We start from the raw sequence: 27,395 nt of genomic DNA, 5'->3' as shown, positions 1-27,395 counted from the left end.
TGCAATATATTAATAAGTGCAATTTAGAAGCCAAAGACATCTGTTTAATTAATTTCATTTGTGTTGATTGAGAGCGAGTGGTTAGCACTAAGCCAATCAATAACATTTCAGTCGAATACAGTTGTAAAGATGGGGCGGGTAAAGCTAAAAGATCTTAATGCACATGACAAAAAGTCCCACAGGGTAGGTTTGTGGTTGTGTATACTATAAGAAATTGCATCCATTCATGAATTGCTTTAAAACTTCATTCAACAAAAGGGGTTTATTAAACTTGTTCACCAGGTGGTGCATATAGAATGCCCTGTGGGAGATGTGCGCAAAGAGAGGGAAAATCAGAAAAAAAACTGGGAAAAGTTTATAATAGATGATACGTCTATATCTAAGGGAAGATCTTAGATGTATAAAATTTTATTAATGGTTTACATATAGAACAGGGATGTTTATTAATTGCTTGCCTAATATATACTGTATAGTGATCTGTCGTTGCACAGAAAGATACAAATTTGATACAGGCAACAGAGATTCTGAAATGGAAAGAGTGGAAAGATGTAATTATCAGGTATTATTATGTTATTATTAATATCAAATCTCTTGTTACATTATTTTGTATATTGTTTAACTATTATCTATTTTATTGCAATGTTGTTTTTTTTAAGATACACCAATACGCAATAACAAAGGTTTTCTATGTCACTTTGTTATAAAATTTACTAGATTGCTAAAATATTGTCAAAGAAAAAAAATGGCATAAAGAAAAGAGGAAACCAGACTTTAGTATGTCATTGCATTCTATTTCAAAATAAGAAATAAAAAAACAACTAATCGGGGCACTCATTAGTTGCCACCATAGGGCATCTGCCACTAACTGCCATTCACTTAAGGCATTCTCTGTGTCGTAGTTTCTTCATTTTGGTACAAATTATGACACCTAAACCAGCCTATAAAGAATTTTCTTTTTAAGTAGAATGCTCGTGGTTTGTTAAGATGCACTTGTGAGAGTTTCTCTTAGATTTGTACAGAAGGGGATATCCTGAGGCTGTTGGGCAGGACAAAACACTTACTATTTAATGATGTTTAACCTGCTGCTTTTGTTTTCTTAACACTTTGAAGGCATTAATCACATACAATCGCCTTATTCTAGAACCAATGGCTATGACAACACCTTGTATTCCTGCAAGCCTAAGCTCACAAAGGAAACAAAGTTCAAAGACGCCATCTCCTAAAAGATGTGTTTTCAGTTAAAACCTAAAAAAAGACCCAGCCTTCTTCTCATAGCTCCACCATATAGAGTGGATTGTTCTGTGCACAAAGGTCTTTTTAATTAGAACACTCTTCGACAGCCTTCTATACTTTTCTGAAGAAAGCTGTCCAAATAGACCCAGATGATTGTTCTGAGACAAAGTACAATCATTATAAGGGGTTCTCAAATTTTACCATTATTTTTATTTAACTGAGGCCAATTTGCTCCCTATTAATGAATTAAAAAGTACAGTTATTCACTTTTAATATATACTTACTACCAATTATTGGGTTAAAAATCAAAATCATATTACATGTATATTAAGTATAGATAAAAGCAAAAGGTAATTTATTTATTAGGTTTAATATTAAGTTTCATTGAAAAAAATGTATTCTGTGTATCCGACCAAGCTAGTATGGTGAAGAATAAATATTAGAATTATAACTAGAAACATATGAATTCAAATTTGACTAAGTATATAAGAACATTCCAACATTTACAACTAATACATTTGGTTTGCTCTTCAATGTAAATGGGACTGATTTGTGTATTTTAAGTCCACAACTGGATATTTTTACACTTTAATGCCATTAAAATATTTATATTTTTGAAAACGTATGTTTCTTAATATTGTACTTTTTATGAGTGGTGTTGTAGTAGTGTCAATTTTAATCAGATTTGTGCAGAGGCTGCTATTGAACTGTTTGCTAAATTAACCAGATGCTTGTAATTAGTCATACTGAGAATAGTGAAATAAAAGTGTACACGAACCCTACAACACATATAAATAACAAAAATACATCTTTGGTTCTGCATTGGGTGTAAGTTACTCTTTCATGTCACGCACAGATGTACCTTATGCCAAGCATAACGTTAGTTCAATATTATTTGTATATAGGTGGGGCGCCTGCTTTGTTAGTTCTCTCAAAAAGAGCACCGCCATAAAATGAAGTTCATATCAATACATACAAGGATCCAAAAATGTTCACTTTTTCACTGTTACTGGAGCTGCGATTGGGGAGAAAATAACGAAGAAAAAAGACAGAGAAAAGAAGACAGAAGAACAAGAAGAGGCAAGAGAAGAAGCAGAGCTGCGGGAAAAAGAGACAGATGCATGAAAGCAGTCGGTGGACTAGGTAGTGAGACATTGAGAGAAAATATGAGAGAGACTGAGAAAGTGAGTAAGAGTGTGAGAGCAATGAAAGCAACAAAATGTGAACAGAGATTCAGAGCTCTCTGTTTCATTTGGTTCTTGGGGTACCTCCTCATTTTCGGATATTATTACAAATTAACAACAGTGGCAAATGTTTTAAAATGAAAAGTCTAGTGAACGTTACTTTCCTTTGCTATATGTAAACCTTGGATACGCTTGTTAGGTGTGCTTCCCTTTTTTGGGCAGCTATATAATAATGTGTAAGTCATGGGCAGGGGAGGGCTAATGTTATTTGGCCCATGAGGAAACCCAGCCAGGTGGCACCCACAGCAAATCAGAACATATCTGGGATATAACATAAAGTCACCATCAGGGGTTTGCATAGAATAAGGGGTCCATAAAATGAGCAAAGAAGGATGTAGACATGTTGTAAACACTGCATTAAATCCTTTTTAATATACACACCTGTGTTTTGAACACACAGTAAAAGCTTCTAGAAGTGGCCTAGAATGTTCAAATGAGAACAGCTCACAGCTCAGTTGCCCCAATGCCCCCTTGGTCATATGCTCTACTTTAACTGTTGCTCTTCTGGCATCAGTTTAACATGTAAATTTTTCTTTCACAAAAAAAAAAAAAAGACTTTTTTTTAAATGTTAACCTTGAGTATGTTTAACAAAGTGAAGGAGCGGAGTTTATTTCAAAGGAAAATAAATGTTAGAACAAGAGGTTATAGTCTACAACAGGAGTGTTAGAGGCTGATACAGCAAGGAAATTTAAATATGCATGGAATAGGCATAAAGCTATCCTGAATCTAGGATTGATTAAGATTTGAACCTTACATCACGAAAAATGGAAAAACTATATGGAAAGAATGGTTCTTATTGGCCATCACATGTTTCTGTGCTAACTGTTGCTAAACCTGTTGGCACTGTAAAGCTACTCAACTTACCTTTGTAACAGATGTTACTTACTTATATAGTCATGAACAAATTGTTCATTATAGAACAATGTTTATGTAAATTGTTCACTGTACACATATGCGGTGTTCTTTATGTAACAGGCATTTACTTTTCATAGTATATGCGTTTAATCTGATTTCAAATGTGGCAAACTGTCTTTACTTTCTAAAATCCCTAATTAATTGGAATGCCAAGCAGCATACCACTAAAATCACACTTGATCCCCAGTATAGTATGTACAGAATAAAAACTTTGAAAGAATGATGTTTAAGCCAAGAATTTTGGATGTTGGGTTATGTAATGAAATCTAAAACCGACACATACTTCTAATTTGCCTAAGCAAACTGCAGTGTAATTCGGTTACACCCAAGTCAATCTCCAAACTAAGACACTCCTCAATCCTCGTAACCTTTTACAATTCCTGAAGCACTCATTTGAATAGTACAGTCCCCTTTGGCAAAAGTGGTCACAGCCTTTGAAAGAATTCCCAGTGAAGCTGAGAAACGCCTTCATACAAAGAGTATTAATCCAACTCCTCCTGAGCAAAGCAGAGATCACAAACTAGAAGTGGCTGAGGGACAAGTTATAGGGGCAGCAGCATCACTATCACGGTGATCAATTTACCACAGATACCAGAGAGAGAACAGAAAACAGAACAGAAATCCTACAGGACTGGCACAGCAAGCATGGATTGCACCAACCAGAGTGCAAACATTACCACCAGACCTCTCCTGCCTCCAAGTCTGCTTCCATCAGTATCCTCTCCATCCCTTTCCTCTCCATCCCTTTCCACTCCTTCGACAATGCCAGTCCCACCAGGTGTGCCAATGTCGGCATCATTCCTGAAGCCCCCCACTCTGCTATTAAGAGCTGCAGCAGCTGCTGCTGCTGCTGCCTGCACCCCAAGGATGGCAATGTCTCTGGACAGAGGAACAGGGTCAAGTGCTAGTGGTTTGTACCCAAGAACACCAAAGTGTGCAAGATGCCGCAACCATGGTGTGGTATCAGCACTGAAAGGACACAAGCGTTTCTGTCGTTGGAGGGACTGCTCCTGTGCAAAGTGTACGCTAATAGCAGAGAGGCAACGTGTAATGGCTGCACAGGTGGCACTCAGAAGGCAGCAAGCACAGGAGGAGTGTGAGGCCAGGGGTGTGCAACACTTCATGTACCCAGTGTCAGGCACAGGAGTGGAGGCAGTCGGACACAGGGTCCAAGGACATCAGCTGCTCAACCAGTCAGGGAATAAAGGTGAGTGGATAAAGATATTTGCAGAGTATGTCATATACAGTACTAGAATTAACATAATAACTATAAGAATAAGGTAATTTCTTCATGTCAGATTTGCTGTTAAAATGTTAAAGAATATGATTTCCTTACACATGCATGAAGTAAACGATTTAACAAAATACGCTATCAATTCTTGCATTTATGTATCAACGTAAAAAATACATAAAATGTAAGTAAAAAACCGAAATGAAAAAAATTAATGTTTATGTTCATAAAAATTTAGTTTCTGACATTGCATTATTTATTGACAAACATTACGACTGATACCTGTTAAGCAGAAAAGAAATATAGTCCACAGTTTGCGCCTTGACATCCGGAGTTTAAATATCAATAAATTTTGTGACATTAAATAAATTTGTTCACAAGTGATTCTTCATTTTTCTTGGTACTATTAATTAATAAATTAATTAATTAATTGACCGCACCAGTGCAGCAATAAGAATAGGTCAAAATGCTGTTTTCATAAAAAAGGATTGCCATTTAAAAAGCAAAACAACTGTTGATCTAATGCACAAATCTTGAGATTTTACTAGGAATTTTTTTTATGAATCTTTAACTAATAAGTATCAGATGAAATAATCTATATGACAAAAATAACAGTTTGATGTTTCCATCATGCTATACCTAAACTGATATTTGGTGTCTATTTAGAAAATAATAAAACTTACAACATGCACAACAGTTATTTAATAGTTAAACATATTTAAATAAATATTTTAACGCCAGAATAAACCAACATAGCAAGATGAGACCAGGATTTAGCAATACTGAACAGTTAATCAGAATTATAACAAATACAATTCTCTGCATTTAATTGCTTTTGATGCACTCATTGTGGAAATGCATTATTTCATCCAATTTATATATGTCATTTTCACACAATTTTATTTGTTTTATAGAGCAAGGTCTTATAGGTAATTAACAGATTTATTTATCTTTCTAAATTATTTGAGCATTTATTTTCATGAGACGCTTGACATTCCGAAGTGCTGAGTTTGTGAGTAAAAAATAAATGAAACAGAAGGTAGCTACATGACATTTGACCATGAATTCCATTCAAGGAAGAGGTTAAAACCTCCTAAAAAACTGAGGTCCGATTAAAGTTATAGGACAAAACTGAAGAACAAACTTAAAATGGCAAATATAAAAGAGAAGAAAAGTGTATCTATGAAATTTTTTTAAAAGAAAAGTACAACCTAGCTTCAACTAAAAAAAAAAACAACACGGCTACATTCACATGGCAAACATTTATGTCTTAATATTTGAAAATTACCTACAAATATTTCCAGTAAAAAATATATTTTGTACTGACGCATCATCCGAGTTGTCTGACAATTCATAAAATGCTATCAATTTTAGCATCTTCTCGTAACTTATTAATACATTTGGGATAGGATTCATCTATACACAGTGAATATTATTTCCAGTAATTTGCTTTAAATGTGAACTAATTACTTTCTAGAAATATATTCTGAAAATTGCTGACATAGATTTTGAAATCTAATGATGTAAACATACATTTGGTATTATACATTTTGGACTTGGCTTTAATTAATTATAACACCACTTAGGAAAAAAATCTATTCATTTATTATCCAAAGAGGTAAATGCCCCAGTCTTTATTGACTTCAGTTTCACAGTTAATTAAATAAACTCAACTTTGTTTAAAGATTTATATTAAAGTACATTTTTGGTCTTCATTACATTTCTGTATTTATATAACCTTAAAAACATTAAAAGTCTCATGCATTAATCCAGTGCTGCTATTTACTTTTAGGGTAGGTTATGGATAGGGAGGTAAACTTACCTGTATTGACTTACATTACTTTGTTAATAATAAATAGTGTAAACCTTACTTTTCCTTTATATGCTTATCCTTTATGATTTAAAAAAACCCAAGAAACATTTATAAGTTATAATATAAATTATAGTTACAATCTACTACGATGAGACATAATTTAAAACATAACTTTCTATAGAAAAATAAAAATATTTACATTAGTCTAAAAAAGATATGTAACTAATTGTGAGAAATGATAAATTATTGTTATATCCACTTATACAAATTTAACATGTATGGCGCCATTTCTGGTACAAAGTGCTAATTATAAAAGAAAATACTGCCCTTCTACAGCATATATATATATATATATATATATATATATATATATATATATATATATTTATATATATAGCAATTATATTCCTCTAAAACAACTCTGGAGTTGCTGTTGTAAATGTTGTCTGGTGCCTTCAAATTCCTTCCAAACTGTTCAGATCTAAATATACATAGATATATGTGATACATGGGACACATATTTTTATAGGAGTGCAAAAATTAAATGAAAATATATACATCATATGTGTTTTTTAATATATATATATATAATAGATAGATAGATAGATAGATAGATAGACACACAAATACATCTAAAAACATTTAGTTTAAATTTGGGGAAATAGAGGATTTCATTATGAAATATTAGTTCATAGGAAAAAGGGAAAAAAAAAAACACGCACTTATTTATTTTTTTTAAAAAAACTAGGGTGTGTATGTTTCCAGTAATGTAAATTGGTCCATTTGCAAACCAAGATTTATGGAAAACAAAGAAAAATAGAACACATACTAACTTTCTGTATTTTTAAGTACTACATGTATAACCTAAGGAACTTTAAGAAACTACATTATAAATATAGTTTTAATTAGTCTAGAGTTAAAAGTAATGTTTGCTTCTTTTTAAGATGTAATGGAAGTTTTTATGTACCAGCCATACTTGAAACACCCCAAATGTTAGCTTGCTCCATTATACTGTTCTAAGGTGAAGGAAAATAAACCTCATCAAGCAAATGCTTTGTGATTGCTTGGGGAGAAATTTTTATCCACATAAATCACATGCATTTTCCAAAAAATTTTTAAATAAATCTTTATATATATATATACAAATATATATATATATGAAGCTTTTTTTTATGTTGAGTGAAATTTGACACTCTTAATTGGCAACATTATCATTCTAAATCAGATGCTTTACATGAAGCTGCAAAGAGGATTTTTTTCTATCCCCTGGGTTACAACAGCGGTCTACAACTCTACAAAGATATAATTTGAAAACATGAACACTTTTTGATATTAGGAAAATATTCATTGTATTGCAGCATTACAAATACCATGCATTAAATGAACACAATCAGTTTGAATTTATATATTTCTCATATGAGCCCAGTGTGTTAAAATATTTTAATTAGCAAAAAAAAATTTGGGGGGCAAAAAATATTTAACTAAATATAATAAATTGTTCACACATGTACATGTTATGCTTGTATTTACAGGTCCCTTGCTCTCAAGGGGAGCTTTCAACCACTCTCCTTTTTCTCTTTAGCAACCTATATTATATTACTATAATGTCAACCAGAAATTAAAAAAAAAACATCCAGTAGGAACTTTGCATTTCTATTAATTCCAGAGGTGGAAATTGGGCTGGGAGTAGCCTGTAAGGTGTAAAGTTACTAGAACTTTAGATATAATGCTTACAATAAAAATCTGATGGTTTTTTTAGTGATCCATAATATCATCTTGCTCATTCTCATTGAGTCAAATTCTACATTGGTTGAAACTGAGAAAGCTAGAGTTCATTTTAGTCATGAAAACCACTGATGCAAAGGAATTGAAGAAAATACATATAGCAGTTCTACATTTTGATCCATGTCTTGTGTAAATATTTATATTTATGCATTACATTATTTAAGTCAAACTATGTCATAACTTCAAACATGCTTTTTTGGCACATTATCTTTACCTTGTTAGAGTCTATATTTTGTTCATGTTTATTGTATAATATATATTTATATAGTATAAAAAAGTCTCTTAGTTTGTGATATTCATATATATCGATTAATGGGTTACTTAAATATCATGTTCACTAACTCGGCACTACTCGATGAAATAATAATGACCTGTTGCAATCTCATTTTACATCTTTATTAGGTTCAGATGAAAAAAATGAAAAGAATGAACAATATTTTCAAAAAATATCAAGATCAATGGCAGTTTCCCATTCTCTTTCACAATGCTCTCCACACGGCATAACCAACATGCACCATAACTTGAAGACTCTGTGTCCAGAAACCTCAAGCAGGGAAAATTCTCTTCAGTCCCCTGTATCAGAAACCAGATCAGAAGGTGCTGATAGTCCACATTCTCTGTCTTCTTCTTCTGACCAGGAATCAGGAAACGAAAGTGAGTGGCCTAAAGAGCATAGTGACCCTAATTCAAAAGTCCCAATTGTATCATCTAAACACAGAGATCCCCTGGAGATACTGAGTAAAGTCTTCCCAAGCCACAAACAGAGCACACTAGAAAGAATCTTGCAGTTCTGCAAAGGGGATGTGGTTCAAGCCATAGAACTGGTTTTAAATGGAGAAGAACACAAACAAGATGTAAAGGATATAGGAAGTCCATTAGGATCTGACCTTAGCTCGTTTACAAGAGATCCAACATTCAATCTCACTGGTTTTGGGTTTGGTGCATTTGGCACTAAATCTGCATTTTCTCCTCTTCACACGAGTCCATCTTCTATTGAAGGTGACACAAGTATATTTAACCCTAGACTTGGGCTTAGCCCCATGCGCTTGGCTTACTCAACATCTAACAGAGGACTACCTGGTTTTATATCGCCTTATATTACATCGGGGTTTGTTCCATCATTTCCATTCCGGCCTGGAATGAATTACTCGTTGCCTGGGATGCTACAAGATGCCCCTTATTATCAACGTAAGGATGCTGTAGCCATCACAGGACTTTATTCCAGATTAAACTCGGACAATCAGTAGTATTTTAACATTTCTGTACAAACATCAAGGGCCTCTTTTGATTTAACATAAAAGACTGTAGCTCATATAGAAATAATTTGTAGAGAATGTATAGCTAAATAAAACTTTTTATATGTTTATTTTTTAATGTTAGAAACAACATTTCTTATGATGAAACTATATTATTTTGTGGATAAATGCAATAAAATAGTTCTTTGGTCTTATACAGTGTTGAATTTACTCATGTCTCATTCAGATGGTAAATAAACATTTGTTGCCAGGTATTTGGATATGTCCCAGTGAAAAGCATATGTACTCAACTTTCAACATTTAGTCTTGCATCACATGTTAAATAATACTCTGTCTTGATGCTATGTTCACTAAGACAGATTGTGACCAAGTCATAAATTCACAGAAAGGGATACATTTTTGCACTTACTACTCTTATTAAATTGTGTAATCTTAAAGTGTGAAAAGGGGAAGTTAATTAAACAAAAAGACTGTGAACAATGCATGAGGAGAAAGCTTAAAGAACAGATTTAACCATTTCAGTGCCAGCTTAGTGTGTGTCACCAAAATTTAGCCACAGCAAAATTACAAAAATTGTCTGGCCTCCCAGTTTCCTAGTTGATTGTAAAAGTGAAATAATAGATTAGAAGACCTGATCATTATGATTTTAGTAAGGTATTTGATACAGAACTTCCAAGTCTTAAGGTATGGAACTAAAATAGTTAAATGTTGGAGACTATAGCTAAGTGCAACGGGACAGAAGGCTGCAGAATGTACAATGGAAGGCCATATAACTTGTGTATAGACTATATGAAGAATCTTTCCTAAAGCCTATATAATGCCCAAATAATTGGGGGAAATTAGGGTCATGGATACTCAATAGATGCAACCGCTAACATTTATGTTGAACCATGCAATGTAATTTATTTGGGGCATAAAGAGTACAGGATTAGAGACACCATACAAAGGCCAAAGAAATCACCTTGGGTGTTATTATTTTTTAACTCTTTAAAAGTAGAGGAGAGATGAAGAATGTAAGCAGGATCATGGATTGAGTAGAGATTTGCAAAAGTGGTCTTGACAGTTTATAGATCATTGGTCTAATTAAAAAAATGTATACCTTGAAAGAAAGTCAATGGTAGAATATGATAGGAAGAATTAAAAGACATTCAGTAGCAAGAGGTGCATGTAAAATTCAGATCTAAGAGATCATAGCTTAAAACCAAAGGGTTGCACACCTAGACGAAATGTGAGAAAATAATACTTTACTGACAGGGTAGATACTAGATATACCATGAAGCACGATTACATAAGAAGGGGTAGCAGGTAATGCAGTGGGGGGGGGGGAGTCAAGGACCAAATAAAGTTTGATGTTTTTTTGACAATGTAACCCCTTCTGGTTATGACCCTGTTTACAAACTGGCCTTGTCACTGGTTACCTCCATACTGGCTCTAACAGGCAGACCCTGAGTCTCTTGAGTGTTTTGATGGGTTCAGCGCAGTTCCTGCTTTTAGCTGGGACAATTACATAATAAAGGGGGGATTTCCATGCCAAGAACTAATATCTTAAATCTCACTGACACAGAATACATTTATTGGACTATGAAACCCTCTATGTATTTAAAAGCAATAGGAAAAATGATTAAACCTAACAACATCTCACACTGTAACTCCCACAGAGTCATGTGAAACAGTACTCAGCACCCAGATTGTTATATCCAGTTACATATGTTGGTGCTTTTGGTGGTGCCTTTGATTTGTTGCAGGTACGGCTACCTAAAGTGAAGGTTGAGATACGTTGTACTGGGAAGCTGATTATACTGGAGATCTGCTTGGTATTCAAACAAGGACCCAGAGCAAGACTGCTGCATAGATAAATACTCCACAGAATATTCTCCTGGGGCTGATACTGACAGTCAGCTGCACCTTCTTCCTATCTTAGCTGCACAGGCCTTGAATTGAGAGCTGCATACAGGAAAGATAAGCCCTGGGCCCATACCAGACAGGTTCCTCAGCCCATTCTAAAATTTAACTCTTCCACCCAGTCTATCCCAGCTTAGGAAACTGGCTGGAAATTGGCTGAAAATATCTCTTTTGGAACAGTCCTCCATAAATCAAAGAGTTTATATGTGGATTGTCTTCTCCTTGGGCTACAACAGGTAGTATAACGGGTAGACTATTTGGGTAAAATGGTTCTGATTAGTTCAATTCTCCTCTTTATACGTTTATACTATCCTGGCAAGTCTGTATGAAATATTGCATAAAATCAAAATTTCTAAACTAGGAGGAATATATATATATATATATATATATATATATATATATATATATATATATATATATAACAAAAATGCAAATCTATTAGCAGAACCCTCCTAACCTCACTCAATATTTCTGCAAGACGATCTCCAGTTCTATTTAGAAGTCATATACATTTATATAAGGCACTGTGAGTTTTAGTACATTTGTTTATATCTTACTAGATATTTAACGGTAATTGATTTGTTTCATAAGTTTTGTCTTCCTAACTTCTCTTTTCACTTCCAAAGTTGCAAAATTAATAACGTTGAAAAAAAGTTTGACCGAAATGTTAAATCCATCGTGTTTGCACTCTCTCCAAGATATCCTTAATTTAATTAATCGAGATGAAGGAAAAATGCATTTAAACAAATCACAATTTTGCCCAAAGGGTGGATAAAAATATTTTATTTATGACTTTACTTTGAAAAGTACCTTTCTTTGAAATGGAAATGGAAATGGGGCTTTCCTAATTTTATTGACTGGCCCCTTGTTGTCTGTCCATACAGTAGGTTGAATGTTTTGCCTGGATGGGTCTTGTGTAGACCACAAATGTATGCAAATTGTGATGAGGTGGCTCATTTGTTCTAAAGGGAATAAATCAAGTTTACCTAAATGCACATCATAGCAAAAGATAAGTTAAAAAATGAAATAGATAGAAATGTGTTGCTCACAAATACTCACAAATACATACATAAAGCACAAATTCTGGATCACTGTCATGTGAAATTAACTGATTTGTGGAACACTGTATGAACCAACAGCATTAGAGCACGCCAGTCTCTACTAAGAAATAAGTCAATATGGTATGCAACATTCTTACACTATGAAGTCTAAAGTGTTTGCTGCAATGAGTCTAAATTATACGTCAATTTAAAGAAAATGGAAAGTACTTTTAGTCTAGATTGACTGGGTGTCATTTATAACCTTAGGGTGTTAGCAAATTGATCAGCAAGTCATTGAAAAAGCTAATTCATTCAAGCTTTTCATTTAATTGAATACAAAATCACATCTATTAAAGTTGTCATGTTCCAGTTTCGAAGATGACTATAGCATGTTGAGGAAAATGAGTACACAATGGGTAAACTAAAGTGTACTGTGGCCAGGCCGTGTGTCCAAAACTCTTCTTTTTGGATGTAAAGCTTCTCTGGAACAAAATTACTCTTCCTGACCTAAATGTTTTTCTTACTATGGTTTGCCCCATTTCTTGGAGCTTAGATATTTTGGGTTTTGTGACTCTATCTCAGAGCTCCAAAAATCATGGTGGTTATATAGCAACAAATGCTATAACAAGTAAATAAAATGGAATCAGGCAAAAAATAAAAATAATAATAAAAAAATGAAAAGCTAATGATAAATCAGGAATTGTTTTGCAATTCCGTGATGACATCCATTGCATTGCTGTGTAAAGTAGACCTATATTTCAATGTAATAATTACATATACTATACATTTACTACCAAACTGCTACATTTAGGTCTGCTGTGGGCTGCCCTTTAATGTGTGTAGATCTGTTGTGCATTGTTGTTCATATCACTGTGAAGCGCACAGTTTATACTACAAAATGGTATTGCAGAATTACTAACATGTAACAACTAGTATATGATTTTAATAAGTCACAGCATTTTTGGTGTATATGTGGTTATTTTAGTCCAGTGGAGGAATACAGGTTTAAATGTTCCTATTAATCAAATTAGAAAAAAATAAAAAAAAACATTTAGCTAATTTGATTTACTTATGCAGTAAATTTAAATGCACCCTCATTTATATATTATATTATATCATTTCTAAAAAAAAAATTCCAAAAGAGCTTTTGTGTTCCAACTACTGGTCATTATTGTGCAATAACTCTTGAAATTAAACTCAGCTAATTATTAGCTAATATCTAGCAACATGGTGTAATGTATATGTAGTTGTTAATCAAGGGCATTGAGGAGATAAAGAATTAAATACTGATTCTGAGACTCCCATATATTAGTATTTTAAACTACTAATCTGTAAAGTGTAACACTGGAAAACAAGAACAGCCTCTGATATACACATGGGTGTATTCACTAAAAGGTGGGTTTTCAACTCTCTGGGGTTTACTCACTAAAGGATAAGAATTGTTAGAGCAAGAAGTTATAATCTAAAACTAGAGGGTCAAAGGTTTAGATGTAATGTAATGAAGTTTAGCTTTAATGAGGATGTTGTAGTTAAGTGGGGCAGCATCCCCTTAGAAGTAGTAGAGGCTAATACAGTGAGATAATTCAAACATGCATGGGATAGGCATAAAGCTACTCTGAATCTAAGACAAGACCAAGGACTGATTACAGTTTGATCCTTTACATCATTAAAAATAAATGCCTTCAAATTATGTTTCTTTGTTAACTGTACTCTTTCCTGGCACTTATGAAACAGAATAATACGATATGATATGAATAAAGTCAGAAAACAGAAATAAGTTATATTATACTTAATGAGAAAACTCTAAATCAAAGTATTTAAGAGGAATGAACTTTGTTGTGTTTGTGTTGCAGAAGTGATTTGTTCAGGTGTTATCACCCACAGTGAGGAACACACCTCTCATAGACACCTGTGTTGTTATTTAAAGTGGACAGGTGAGAACTCATTGTCTCATTGTTTATTTTTGCTCTCCAGCTCTCCAGGATACAAACGACCTTGATTTATGAAGCCTTTACACTGTTACAATCTCAGATGAGCCACTTACAATTGCTTTCACCACCTTCACATGGAGGAATGTGTATGGAATAAACCTTTAGTAATCCTGAAATTAAATTCTCCATGTGAATTGACCAGGTGATTTAACATAAATTAAATTCAAAGGAAAAAAATTTGAAATGATGGTGCAGGAGATACAAAGAAATAAATTGTCCATCCAAGTAACACTTTAGGGAAATATGTTTATGAATTAGATTAACTAAGGGGTAAAGTGGTACAGAGAGTCCAGATCATAAAAATGTACTACTGCATGGAAAATCTTCATTAGGTGCATACAAATATAAGTTAAATAGGTTAAACTAGGTGCTACTCAATGAATCACACTACTACAATACTGAGTCACAGCTGACTTTAACTCAACTTCATGCTCAACTGTTATGTAGAACTAGACCTCCATGTACTTTTGATGGATTGAAACACTCAAAACTACTGAGTGAGTTGAGTTTATGGCAATCGCCAAGGGATGAGAGCATTGTCACATTTGTTTCTGGTTGTTATCAACTTGAAAGTGATACTTGGTAACTCATAGTATAGGGAGGTCCAAGGGTGCTTCACCATCAAAACACATGTCATTTTAATTTGCTTTTCCTATTTATTGATTCATTTACATGCACGTCTAAATTAGTAGAAATAAAAGAAAAGTGATTAAAGGCGGAACAGACATATTTTAATTTTGCATTTCATGTAAACAACTGCGATTGTGAGTTTAAGTGTTTGGTATATTCGTCTCTCAGAGTTAGGTTAGATTTTTCTTGTGCTACTAAATTTGCCAAGGATCCCCTTTATACTGTATGTGTAGCACTTCCTTTTCTATCTTGGTGATATATATTGTACATAGTGTGACTAATATTCCAGACTGTAATATAAATTTTTACCAAAAAGTACCATAATTATTTAATCACTTATTGTATGCACAATTAAGCTCAGAACATTAGATTCTAAATTCAATAATTTGTACCCTGTTCAGGTGTATTCATAGAAATGTTCTGTAGAGTGAATTGCATTAAAGCGTTTCATGTTTGTTGCTACTGCCATCTAGTGGTTAATCTAGGGACATGGCGTTTACATCACTAAAAGTCATACGTTTCATAAGGCCAGATCTCTGGTGAGCACTTGAGATGTAAGTCTGGTCGTGGACTTCCTCATTTTGACATATGGAAGTGAAAGAAATCTCTTCAGTTCCTGTGTTACACTTTGAAGCAGCTAAGAATTCCTAAAAGTCCTTCTTTTCACCCTTTCTAAAACCACTTTTTGCATCAGCACCTGTATGGTGTACCGTGGTCTACAGTTTATCCACCCTACTCCGGACCTGGTATTCTTTTCTCTTTCCACTGCTTTATCCTTCTCTCAATTGTCAAACTCTCCCCTTTCAAAATGTATTGATGAAATAAATATACTTTGCTCAGCTGGATACAATTTTATTGTCCAGAGTCCTTAAATAAACTTTCCCCAACCGCGACAAATAACATCACAATAAAATAATGCGGATAATAAATTAATTACAGATAATGCCGTAAGAAGGATTCTCGATAACCATAATATAATTAAACCAAATAACCGCATAAACCATAGGTGCAGGTATCGGCATAACTCTGCTCTACCAGTTCAGGCTTTTTGTTTTTTTCCTAAATTAATATTTAGATTTTGGGGGGTCGTCTTATAATCAGGGTCGTCTTATAATCGAGCAAATACGGTATTATTGGAGCAATATTTTTTTTTCACTTGAAATTTTTATTGAGACATCCACAGTTGACAGAAATGGAATACAGTCACAGATCATCCGAACAGCAGATATCGGAGTCAACGGTACAATGTACAAAGAAATACGAACAAAATGTACAGCAGTTATAACATGTACCAGAACATCTCAAATATTTTACTTTTAGAATGTAATGAACAAACTAAATAAGACATACTCTGGCAGGGTAGAGAAAGAAAAGAGAGAGAGAAGAAGAATGGAGGAAGAGAAAAAAAAAAAAAAAGGAGAATCTCAGTCGGCAGTAGTCGCCCTCACAAGCCAAGGAATACGCATAGTGCCCAGGACATGACCCTGTGTGGTGGGGCAGAATACGCATCCCAACTTTCCCAGGTGGATTGGAAGATGTGTGTAGTATTAGTGGATGAGTGAGCCATGTACTCATAGGTACGAGTCGTTGTGATGGAATATAGAACGTCTTGAATAGTAGGGGGAGAAGTCTCCTTCCATTTGCGGGCTATACAGATCTTAGCTGCATTCAACACGTGTGCTAGGAGTTTTCTATGTGTATGTCGTAAAGATCGGGGAAACATGTCTAAAAGAGCTACCTCAACCACCTGCTCCACCGGGATGGCAAGCAAGGTAGTAATAAGAGTAAAAACGTCTGCCCAGAAGGGACAGAGCACCGGGCAGCTCCACCAGATGTGTAACATCGTACCAACCGCACCACAACCTCTCCAGCATAGAGAGGAGGCTGAAGGAAACATGGTAGCTAGCTTGGAGGGCACAAAATACCAGCGGAACAGAACCCTGCGATTAGTTTCAAAGTGCGCGACGTTCTTAGAAACCCCCTGGAAGGCAGAGAGAGCGTGATACCACACCTGAATGTCATACGTGGATCCAATCTCCCTCTTATTGGAGCAATATTTAATGTGTGTTCATATTGTAATTTACTTACCCTGTACCTAAAATTAAATTCTGTCAGGCCAAAGCAGGGTTTAGAGCCATTGTAAATATGCAGTGAAGGGATGGGCTTCCAAAAAGGCCCTCGTTCCCCACTGCCTACAGATGTTCTGGTTAAAACATGTTTGAAGTGTATGAATTGGGGGTTTATTCATTAAACATTGCATATACAAGTGAATTATAAAAAGCACATTCCATCAAGTTTCTCTTGTAAGAATGACTTTGTTGGCCTTGCATTATTCATAGTTGAATCTGTTTGATAATTTCTAGGAAATGCAGCCGTTATTGATGTTTCATTGAGTGGATCCTTGGTTGTCAAGATTTAACTGTTTAGTTCCAAGTTCTTGGATGTCAGGATGTGTGTCATACCTGTGCCTCACTTTTGCTGTTATGAGAACACTACCACCCCCACAAATATGCAGAAATGGTTGTTTATTTCCAGTTTCTAGTAAGTAACATGCTGCTCAGCAAGTTTTATGGATCAGTTTATTAAAAAATTTATAAAAGATATTGATGCTGCCAAAGGTTAATGATTTGTCTTCACTCCTAGGACCTTAGAAATCAAACAGCTTGTTCTTTGTGCTTATATTCCTACCATACAGAAATGTGATATTTGTTTCCAAGGAAATCCCTGCTTAAGGTTAGGACTCTTTAAAATCCATCCTTTTAAATTCGGTACTGTCAATAATTTAATAAGAAACGTGCACATGTAAACACACTTCACGTGTGATAATGGTATATGAATGCATTACATCTAGGTCATTGATTTCAAGAAGAAACACCATTAATGGTTTCATCCAATGTGTTCTAGGCTGTTTGACATTGACATCGGATGTCAGTTTTCGTCACTTTTACTTTGGCTCAACTTTGGCTCTACTAAAGGACATTTTGCTAAAAGTGAACTTACTCCCACACACAGTATGAATCAAGCTCTTCAGCTTTACAACTAAAGCAAAAATAAATGTTTATGTTTCTAAGCCAATATTAGTTTATAATTCAAAAGTCAGACATATTTGTCAGACAGAGTAAAATTGAGTGAATTTTTAACATTTACAGTGATTGATTTATATTATATAATATATGGTCATTTATACAAATATTGTAAAAAAAAAAAAATTCTTATAATCGAGCAAATACGGTAATTATTTTATACAGATATTTAACAGAGGACATCAGTCTATAAAGCTGGATGTCCCCTAAAACTGGATGCCCCTACATGTAGGTGTAGGGGCATAAGTAAGGTCATTTTGTTAAAAAAAGTTTCATTTCATTTTGGTAATTTAATCCTCTTCATGCTACAGTACACGAGATGGGGGGAAGGGGAATTCACTGGATGGGCTCCATGCCTCCCATAGGTTTATCTATTCACTTTTAACTCCCCCACCCATCTGTGCATAGAGTGAAAGTGAGGGGAGTATAGCTGGGCTGAATATCCCCTAATTTATTAACCCTTTATTCCACCACACAACTGGGCAATCGTTGTTGCTGCAAGGTAATGGAGTCTAGTGGAAAATAAAAATGTATTATTACTTATTACTGTTGAAAAGTAACTCCACAGTAGTTCACAGGTCTGGCTCTTTTATGAACTGAGCCTGATGTTTTTCAAGTGCAAATTGGGGCAGAAATATGGGATTTGTGAGTTGGCTGCTGCATTTTCCGCCAATTCACATGCATTTACTCTTTAGTGAATAGACCTGTTTGAGGGGTGGTGGTGTATGTATCTGCTCTACCAAACTGACCCAGTTTAAAAATAAATTCAATGCATAAAGAGATTACACTGCCAAAAGAAAATGTTTGTATACATGATTGGTGCTACTGGAGAATAGTACTTAATAAAGATATATGTGCTCCTTCAGTGTACATTGCAATGTTGGTGATACAGAGAAAGCAATGAATTTTGGTAGGGGAGATAACTTATTGAAAAACAATCCTATATCAGTGATAACACCAACACCAGTCTTAGGGTGGAAACCACAGCCAATATTTATTAACATTGCATACCCACATATTGTTTTATTAAAACAAACGTTAATATTACATAACATTGGCATACATAAGTAACAGAATCAGCCCACCATACATGCCCATCTTTTCCTGATTTTCTAGCGCATATTGATTATAAAAATACAAATATGATTCAGATGTGGTTTAACATAAGTAAATTTAATAGCAACAAAGGATGGTAAAAAAAAGCAAAACCTAATGTCCCCTGATGCTCAGCCAGTTAAATGTCCTCCATGATACTGGCTGATGATTATGGGAAGTATAGTACACAGCAGCAGGGAAATTGTAAAGGCTACTATGAGTATCCTACCAGGATCATACCTTAAATTGGGCTGATTGGGGACAGAGCTGACACTGAAGAGCTAAATGGGGACAGCAATGACATGGCGGGCTGAATGGGGACAGAGGTGACACTGGGAGGGTCTGATTGGGGACAAAGGTGACACTGGGGAGCTGAATGGGGACAGAGCCGACACTAGGAGGGGCTGATTGGGAACAGAGGTGACACTGGGGAGCTGAATAGGAACAGCAATGACATGGGGGCTGAAACGGGACAGAGGTTATACTGGGAGGGGCTGATTGGGGACAGAGGTGGCACTGGGGAGCTGAATGGGGACAGCAATGACATGGGACTGAAAGGGGACAGAGGTGACACTGGGAGGGGCTGATTGGGAACAGAGGTGACACTGGGGGGGGTCTGATTGGGGACAGAGATGACACTGGAAGGGGCTGATTGGGGACCGAGGTGACATGGGGGCTGATAGGGGACAGAGGTGACACTGGGGAGCTGAATGGGGACAGCAATGACATGGGACTGAAAGGGGACAGAGGTGACACTGGGAGGGGCTTATTGGGAACAGAGGTGACACTGGGGGGGTTCTAATTGGGGACAGAGATGACACTGGAAGGGGCTGATTGGGGACCGAGGTGACATGGGGGCTGAAAGGGGACAGAGGTGACACTGGGGAGCTGAATGGGGACAGCAATGACATGGGAGGCTGAAATGGGACAGAGGTGACAATGGGAGGGGCTGAATGGGGACAGCAATGACATGGGGGGCTGATTGGGGACAGAGGTGACACTGGGAGGGGCTGATTTGGGACAGAGGTGACACTTGGGAGCTGAACTTGTGAACACATACAGACACAGAGATTTCTTTTTTTGTTTAATAATTTAAAAAAGCATTATGCTGTTTGTCCCCCACGGACACAATTACATACACACACATACCGATTTTTTTTTTGTTTTTAACGAATACAAAAAAATATTATATAGTTTGTACAAAAATAAATTGGTTTACTAAACTTCTGCTTCTTCCACTTTGGGGTGTTTTCGTCTAGACCTCCGTCCTCTGGTAGCTGCAGACTGATTTCTACGTAAACAGGATGTCAGTCAGGCCCGGCCGGATCGGCTTGCCATATTAAATACATTTTAAAAAAGTATTAAAGTAGCGCCTGCAGGCGGAATCAGCACCCAGCAGCCGCTTAGATTAGATTTCGGGCGGCCTGAATAGGACTGGTCTTCTATTTCATGTCTTCATAACCAGTTTCTCATCCCTCCTACATATTCTCCTATGCTAACCTTACAAGGTACCTCTCTGACTTCCAGGGTCATTTCTATACATCTTTTGTGGTCACAATAGTTTACTGATTTAGCATCCTTGGCATATTTGTAAAAATAGCCTCTATAGCCTTTATACCAACCTAGTGGTCTACAATTCTTAATTCTGTAATGTTTGTAATGTTAGGCTTATGACCTGATGAGAGAATTGGTGCAATACATAAACATATCTCTAGCAATTTACTTTTCAAATTGGAATGTTTTTTAGTGCACATCCATTTACAGAAACCAAATAGGATGGATAATTAGATATGTCATAGAAATAAACTTTCTTCTTTTATTCATCTACAAATAAATTAAAGAAACAGACCATGACCAAGAATCTGTACACGGTATGTAATAGCCTGTCAAAATTAATAACTAGCTTGCCATTAACATATAAAACTATACTGTAACAAACCAAATAATTTGTTTTGTCTTTTATACATTTTTGCTCATAAAATTTACTGCAGTGATACCATTGAAATGGTTATAATTACATGTTTTTGTGCTTTCGAGTCATTGCTTCAAATATATTAAACAGTAACTGTGTGATCTAGATGCATCCTGAGAAATGTCCAACCCTCGGACTGATCCCTCTTATTAAAAAAAGTCATAAAAAAAACTATGACTGCCTGCAGGCTGCCTACTATTACACCACATGGTTATTCCATTCTACTTTTCCAACTACTATACTACTATATAGTATAGTCTAAGGGCTTCAAATGATCAATTTTTAACTAGAATCTCCAGTTCTTGCGATGTAGTTAATACATTTGTACTGGTTTTATCATTAAAGGGAATGTGTTACCAGCAGACACGGTAGGTGTGACACAACCTCCCCCTCCAGGAGCACGCACCGAGCGTGAAGGACCTGGACGTAAGGGGCCGATGAAACGAGGGCCCAAGGTCCTAGACGGCTGACGAATCGTAATATTCCGGGCCGACACCCAGACGTAATCGCAAACCTTGTACACAGGCAGAACCGACCAGGATTTGTCAGTGGCGGCCTTGCTACGTGCTTGAGCCTTGGACAGGTTTGCACTCTGAATCCTTCAATGTGATCGTAGGTTTGAGATCCGTTGCTCTACTGCCGGTATACTGACAGTACGGGATGAGGAGGGTAACAGTAGGATCACAGGGTGATAACTCAGTGCAGCAAAGAAGGGAGAGCACTGCAGGGATTCATGAAGAGAGTTGTTATACGTCATATAAGCCAAGGACAGTAGAGAAGACCAGTTATCTTGTCGTTCATTGACACACATGCGCAGGTATTGTTTGAGGGTCTGATTGGTTGGACTGAGGATGGTAGGCAGAGGACAGATGTACACGGATACATAGTTTGTGGCAGAGGGTTCTCCAGTACCGGGATGTAAACTGGGACCTCTGTCGGAAACCACGTGGAGTGGTAGGCCGTGTATGCGGACTACGTCTCTGATGAAGATATCCGCCAATTGGGGGACAGGGGGGTCGACTATAAAGCCCGTGGCGATGTGAGTCCAAGGGGAACAGGAAGAGGCAGCAACAAGCCTTGAGGATGGGTATGACTGGTCGTGTGACGGGAACACTGAGGACAGGCAGCAATGTATGTGCAGATTTCACGACTCAAGGGAGGCCACCAAAACGTTTTCCTGATTAGGAAGTCCATTTTACAGGAACCAGGGTGACCAGCGATGGAGGAATTATCTCCCCAATGAAAGACGTCGGAGCGAAACTGCTGGGGTACATAGAGTTGTCCCAAAGGAGGACGATATGACACGGGTATATGGGCTTGACGCATACAGATCTTGAACATCACAGCAGAAGAGAGAGACGAAATTACACGTGTCTGTGGTATGATGGGTTAATCGCTGACAATGTCTCGATGACAGTCAAATTGTCGTGACAGAGCGTCGGCCTTGATGTTTTTGGAACGGGGTCGGTATGTCAAACGAGTTGAGATAGTATGGCTCCAGCACCATTCTCTGATGCATCGACTTCCAGGAGGTATTGTAAGGCAGGATCCAGGCGTTGCAGAATAGGCGCGGACACAAAAGCTTGCTTCAATTGTTCAAATGCACTGATAGCCTCAGCTGCAGACTAGTCAGGATGTCCATGTTGACCCCTGTGGAAAGCGCCTAAACCTGGTACATGAGCATTAGAATTGAACCAAGGAAAAACAAAAGAAGGTGGCCTGGTCTGATGAATCACGTTTTCCTTTACATCACGTTGATGGCCAGGTGCATGTGCATCGCTTACATGGAAAACGCATGGCACCAGGATGCACTATGGGAAGAAGGCAAGCTGGCGGGGGAAGTGAGAGCTTCGGGCAATGTTCTGATAGGGAAGCCTTGGGTCCTGCCATTCATGTGGATGTTACTTTGATATGTACCGCCTTCCTAAGCATCATTGCAGACCATATACACATGTATATACTTTCATTGACATGATATTCCCTAATGCCATTTGAGTCTTTCAACAGGATAATGCGCCCTGCCACAAAGCAAAAATGGTTCAGGAATGGTTTTTGGAACACATCAATTAATCCAAGGTTTTAACTTGGCTTCCAAATTCCCCAGATCTCAATCCAATTGAGCATCTATGGGATGTGCTGGGCAAACAGGTATAATCCATGGAGGCCCCAGCCAGCAACTTACATGACTCAAAGGGTCTGCTGCTAAGGTTTTGGTGCCAGTTACCACAGCACACCTTCAGAGGTCTAGTGGAGTCCATGCCTCGATGAGTCAGGGCTGTTTTATATGTAAATGTATATATTGTATGTGTATGTGTGTATCTACTGTATAAACCAATTACATTTTGCTAATCATAAGATGCCTTTATTTTTGTATTTAAGGCATTTTAGTTATTTATAAATAATAACAGGGTGTAGATATTATCATATAATATAATATGCATAATACACATTATGGAGGACCAGCTCATCCCATTTTACAAGATCACTCACTGAGTGTGGTCCTTCACAATGCATTGTGGTAATATGGGGCTAAAACATTGAACTCTCCTGCAAATATATGGTGAGTGACTATACTTAATAGTCATGTTATTTGCTTGACTTGAGACCTTTTAAAGTTAAACACAATGAAACTGCAGGCAGTATATATTATCTTTATGCTTTCTGTGCAGCTTATTATTGAGTAGAGTACAAGGTTGGAGCTTGACAGAAGAAAAAAATATTCTTCTTCCTACTACTAACAATAATAATTATGCTTTAATTTCAGAAATTTAGGGGTCACCTGTATTATTTGTCATTACTGGATAATACTTCATTCAATTAATCTGAGCACCTTTAGTTTACAATTAACTAAGTAGCCTTTTATTTTATGTGTGGCATACATCACGCTACATTTTACATTTTATTCATATATGTCAGACTAAGAACACTAGAATAAAAAAAATAGCCGAATTACCTCTAACAGACAATCTTTTTTTCAGTATTTGACATCTAAAGGTTTTGATACTTTCTCCTTCTATTCGTAGTGGCCCCTGTTTTCAGAACATTTTCATCCCTTGCCCTAATAATGTCAGCCCAACCCAGACACCATACACTTCCTGCAACCATTGAAGAAGGAAGAGGGAGACTTTAAGTCATAAATCATTGGGTAAAAAAGCTTAAATAAAAAGTACAGAATGTTTAATGGTTTATCTGCACATTTTAAGACTAAAATCTGTAATGTCGGTATTCTGTGGCCAAGAGCAGAAAGGTAAGTGACAAGCCAAGCAGTGAAACTGATAGATTATACTATTCAATTTGTCATTTAACTCGTTTGAACTTTTACTTTTTATGTATCCCAATTCCCTCTAAAACTGGATTTTGATGGGTTGGTCCAAAGAGACCAATGCTCAGAAATAATCTTTTTGGTTTAAATAAATTATAAAATGTCATATTTTGATCCATTAGGCGTGCTGATATTTGTCTCTAAAGATTTCAGTGACATGATGGATGCTGCTTACCCTGAATAATGAGAACTTTGTTGCATTACATTGCAAGCGTTTGAGACTATTTAGGTAACAGTTACATATTACTGAATAAATCTATAAGATATTGTCAGGTAGGGGGGTGCGGAGCGTGGCGCAGGCACCACTACACAAAGTCCAGTACGCAGTACAAAGAGGGGCAAATCCAATAGAAGAGTCGGGGTCGCGGTCCAAAGGTCAAGGCAGGCAGCAGACAGCATAAACGTGGGACGAAAGCCAAATAGTCAGGATACCAGGGATTCAAGGAATACAGAGAGGTTATACGCTATGATGAAGCTTAACAAAGAAGCATTGGTGCAGAGGCTTGTGGGGATTATATAGGGGCAGGTAATGAGTGATCCACCCCTAGCACCTGATCCCCTCCCACACTAAGGGCTTGTTCCCCTCCCTGCTGCTACACCTGAGTGGAGGGAGACAGAGCAGTGTCTATCTCCTCCCCCTCCCTCTGGTGGCTGTGGAGAGGGAGGTTGCATCAACGGGGCTAAGCCCCGCCCCCTCCTCTCCGAGAGCGCGGCGCGTGTGCGGCACTCCGTGCACGCAGACCGCGAGGCCGGGAGCGCGGCCTGCCACGAGGCAGGGCCGCGCCGTGATCGGGAGGTCCGCGGGCAGGAGTAGACCTCCTGCCTGACGGTTCCCGCGACGCGGGACCCGAGACTCGGCGTGGCGCACGGTCGCGAGGAGGCCGGCCGATGTGGATCGTGGTCCGGGCGGACGGACCCCGCAGCGAGGTAGGTGTTCCCCGCCGGGTCTGACAGATATTCAAGTTTGAACTGTATAAATGCCTCATGAAGACCCCTAGGTAGTTTAAAAGCTTTCACTATAATGCATTTCAGTTAGCCAATAAAGGTGTTTTACCATGGCAAATATTCAATTAATCTATATTGTGAATAATAAATGTAAACTCAGAAAGCAGCATCTAACGTATTTTGGTACAACCTTGGCTATCTTCTCCTTCCTATCACCATGGGCATATCTATGAAACATAACACAGGGAGCAGAAGTATTTATGAATGTAAAATAAAATGTTAATATCAGTCCAGCACTCTCAGCTGACTCACAATCCCTCATTTATATAGCATTCTCCTTTATCTGTGAATGCACACTTTAATTACCTCAACGTCTTCCTTTGGGTAACAAATTTAAGTAAGCCTCAAGATGGACTCACTTATGAAAATAATGTTCTTGTTTCATCTACTTCTCACCCCCTATACAAGATTTTAGCCAAAAAAAAATGCTTGGTGTTATATGCTAAAATGCACTAAAATACTGGGTCTACTTACAAAACTCCCCCCCAAAAAATCCCTTAAACAATCTTTAGGAAAGAGCCTGTATAGCTTCACTTTCTCCAGTGTATACCAAGTGGTGTAATTACAGATGTAGCCGTGGTTGCAGCTGCAACAGGGCCCATGCCTCTAGGGAGCCCAGTGTGAACTCTGTGACCCCTTGTTCCTGTCTCCGTCTACCAGTTGAAAAAGGTTTGGAAAGGGCCCTTCTAACTGGGACCACACTGGTACAGATGGGAAGGGCCCATTCTAAACTATTTTGAACTGGCACGAGGAGACAGGAGAGGTTGAGTGTGTGGGCAGCAACAAACAGATGCAGGAGAGAAGTAATCAGGGGCAGGCAGGAGGTGAAATGTATGTCTATGTGTTCGTATATATTTATATATGTATGTGAGCATGGATGTGTAATTTTGTATACGTGAGCATGGATGTGTAATTGTGCGTGTGTGCGACCACGGATGTGTAAGTGGGCTAAGATGTAGTGTGTGTGTTAGTGAGTATGAGTGTGTGTAATTTGTGTGTGTTTACATATGTTTGCCAGAGTGTATGTTGGAGGGGAGTATGGGGCAAAGAAAGTACAAAAGTTGTTTGTGGGCAATGATGGCACAGACCAGATGTTGAAGCACTGGGCCAATTTCCACACCAGAGCCCTGTGGTTTTTAGTTACCCCCCTATGTCTACCCACTCCCTTATTCTCTCTCTTAGAGTTTATCTTTGGCAAAGCTAAATTTATATATCAATTCACTGCTTAACATCCTTCTTTGACAATCAAATTAATTGTTGGGGAAATACAGGTCATTGGCACTTGAGATTAAACATCATTTTATACGCGTCCTTGAAATTACTGGTGCCTGTGGAGCATTTACTGAAATGACCACCCTAAGCTGGACCAAGCTGGAGCAGTGGTAAGATATTTGAGCTAATGTGGCCAAATTTCCATTTATTACTATGATTGTTCAAATAATTTTCACCAATAAAATTATACAAAAGTTTTTCACTGAAGGAAAAGCAGTTAACTGGTGACAGGGTCATGGGTGGCCAAGGCTCATTGATGCATGCAGGGGGCAAAGGCTGACCAGTGTTGTCAAATCCAAAAGATGAGCTACTGTAGCTGAAATTGCTAAAAAAGTTAATGCTGGATCTGATAGAAAGGTGTCAGAACACACATTGCATCACCATTTGTTGTGCAAGGGGCAGTCAGGGTGCCCATACTGACCCCTGTCCACTGCCAAAAGAGCCTACAATGGGCATGTGAGCATTAGAACTGGACCACGGAGAGATGGAAGAAGGTGGCCTGGTCTGATGAATCGCATTTTCTTTTACATCACATGAATTGCACCAGGATGCATACATGGAGGCCCGACCTCGCAACTTACAGGACGTAAATGAGTTTCTCCTGA

General features: G+C 37.2%; 1 protein-coding gene across 1 annotated transcript; it reads left to right on the top strand.

Annotated features, from left to right (window-relative positions):
* Window positions 1-4,038: 4,038 nt before the first annotated feature.
* Window positions 4,039-9,469, top strand: LOC149276724 (doublesex- and mab-3-related transcription factor A1-like). Its single transcript, XM_089503361.1, has 2 exons — window positions 4,039-4,600; window positions 8,631-9,469. Exons 1-2 carry the CDS (start codon window positions 4,039-4,041, stop codon window positions 9,467-9,469), a joined length of 1,401 nt encoding a protein of 466 aa, XP_089359487.1.
* The last annotated feature ends 17,926 nt before the right edge of the window (window positions 9,470-27,395 follow it).

Source organism: Sceloporus occidentalis, unplaced genomic scaffold (genome assembly GCF_023333645.1).
Source record: "Sceloporus occidentalis isolate IW3139 unplaced genomic scaffold, rSceOcc1.0.p SCAF_227, whole genome shotgun sequence".
In the NCBI taxonomy this organism is placed as follows: Eukaryota; Metazoa; Chordata; class Lepidosauria; order Squamata; family Phrynosomatidae; genus Sceloporus; species Sceloporus occidentalis.
The sequence above is the reverse complement of the archived record's forward strand: the minus strand, read 5'-3'. Positions and strand labels throughout refer to the sequence as shown.

Coding starts and splice junctions, on each gene's coding strand:
- LOC149276724 (XM_089503361.1), top strand. CDS start 4,039: ATGGATTGCACCAACCAGAGTGCAAACATTACCACCAGACCTCTCCTG. Junction 4,601..8,630: donor CAACCAGTCAGGGAATAAAG/GTGAGTGGATAA, acceptor TATTAGGTTCAG/ATGAAAAAAATGAAAAGAAT.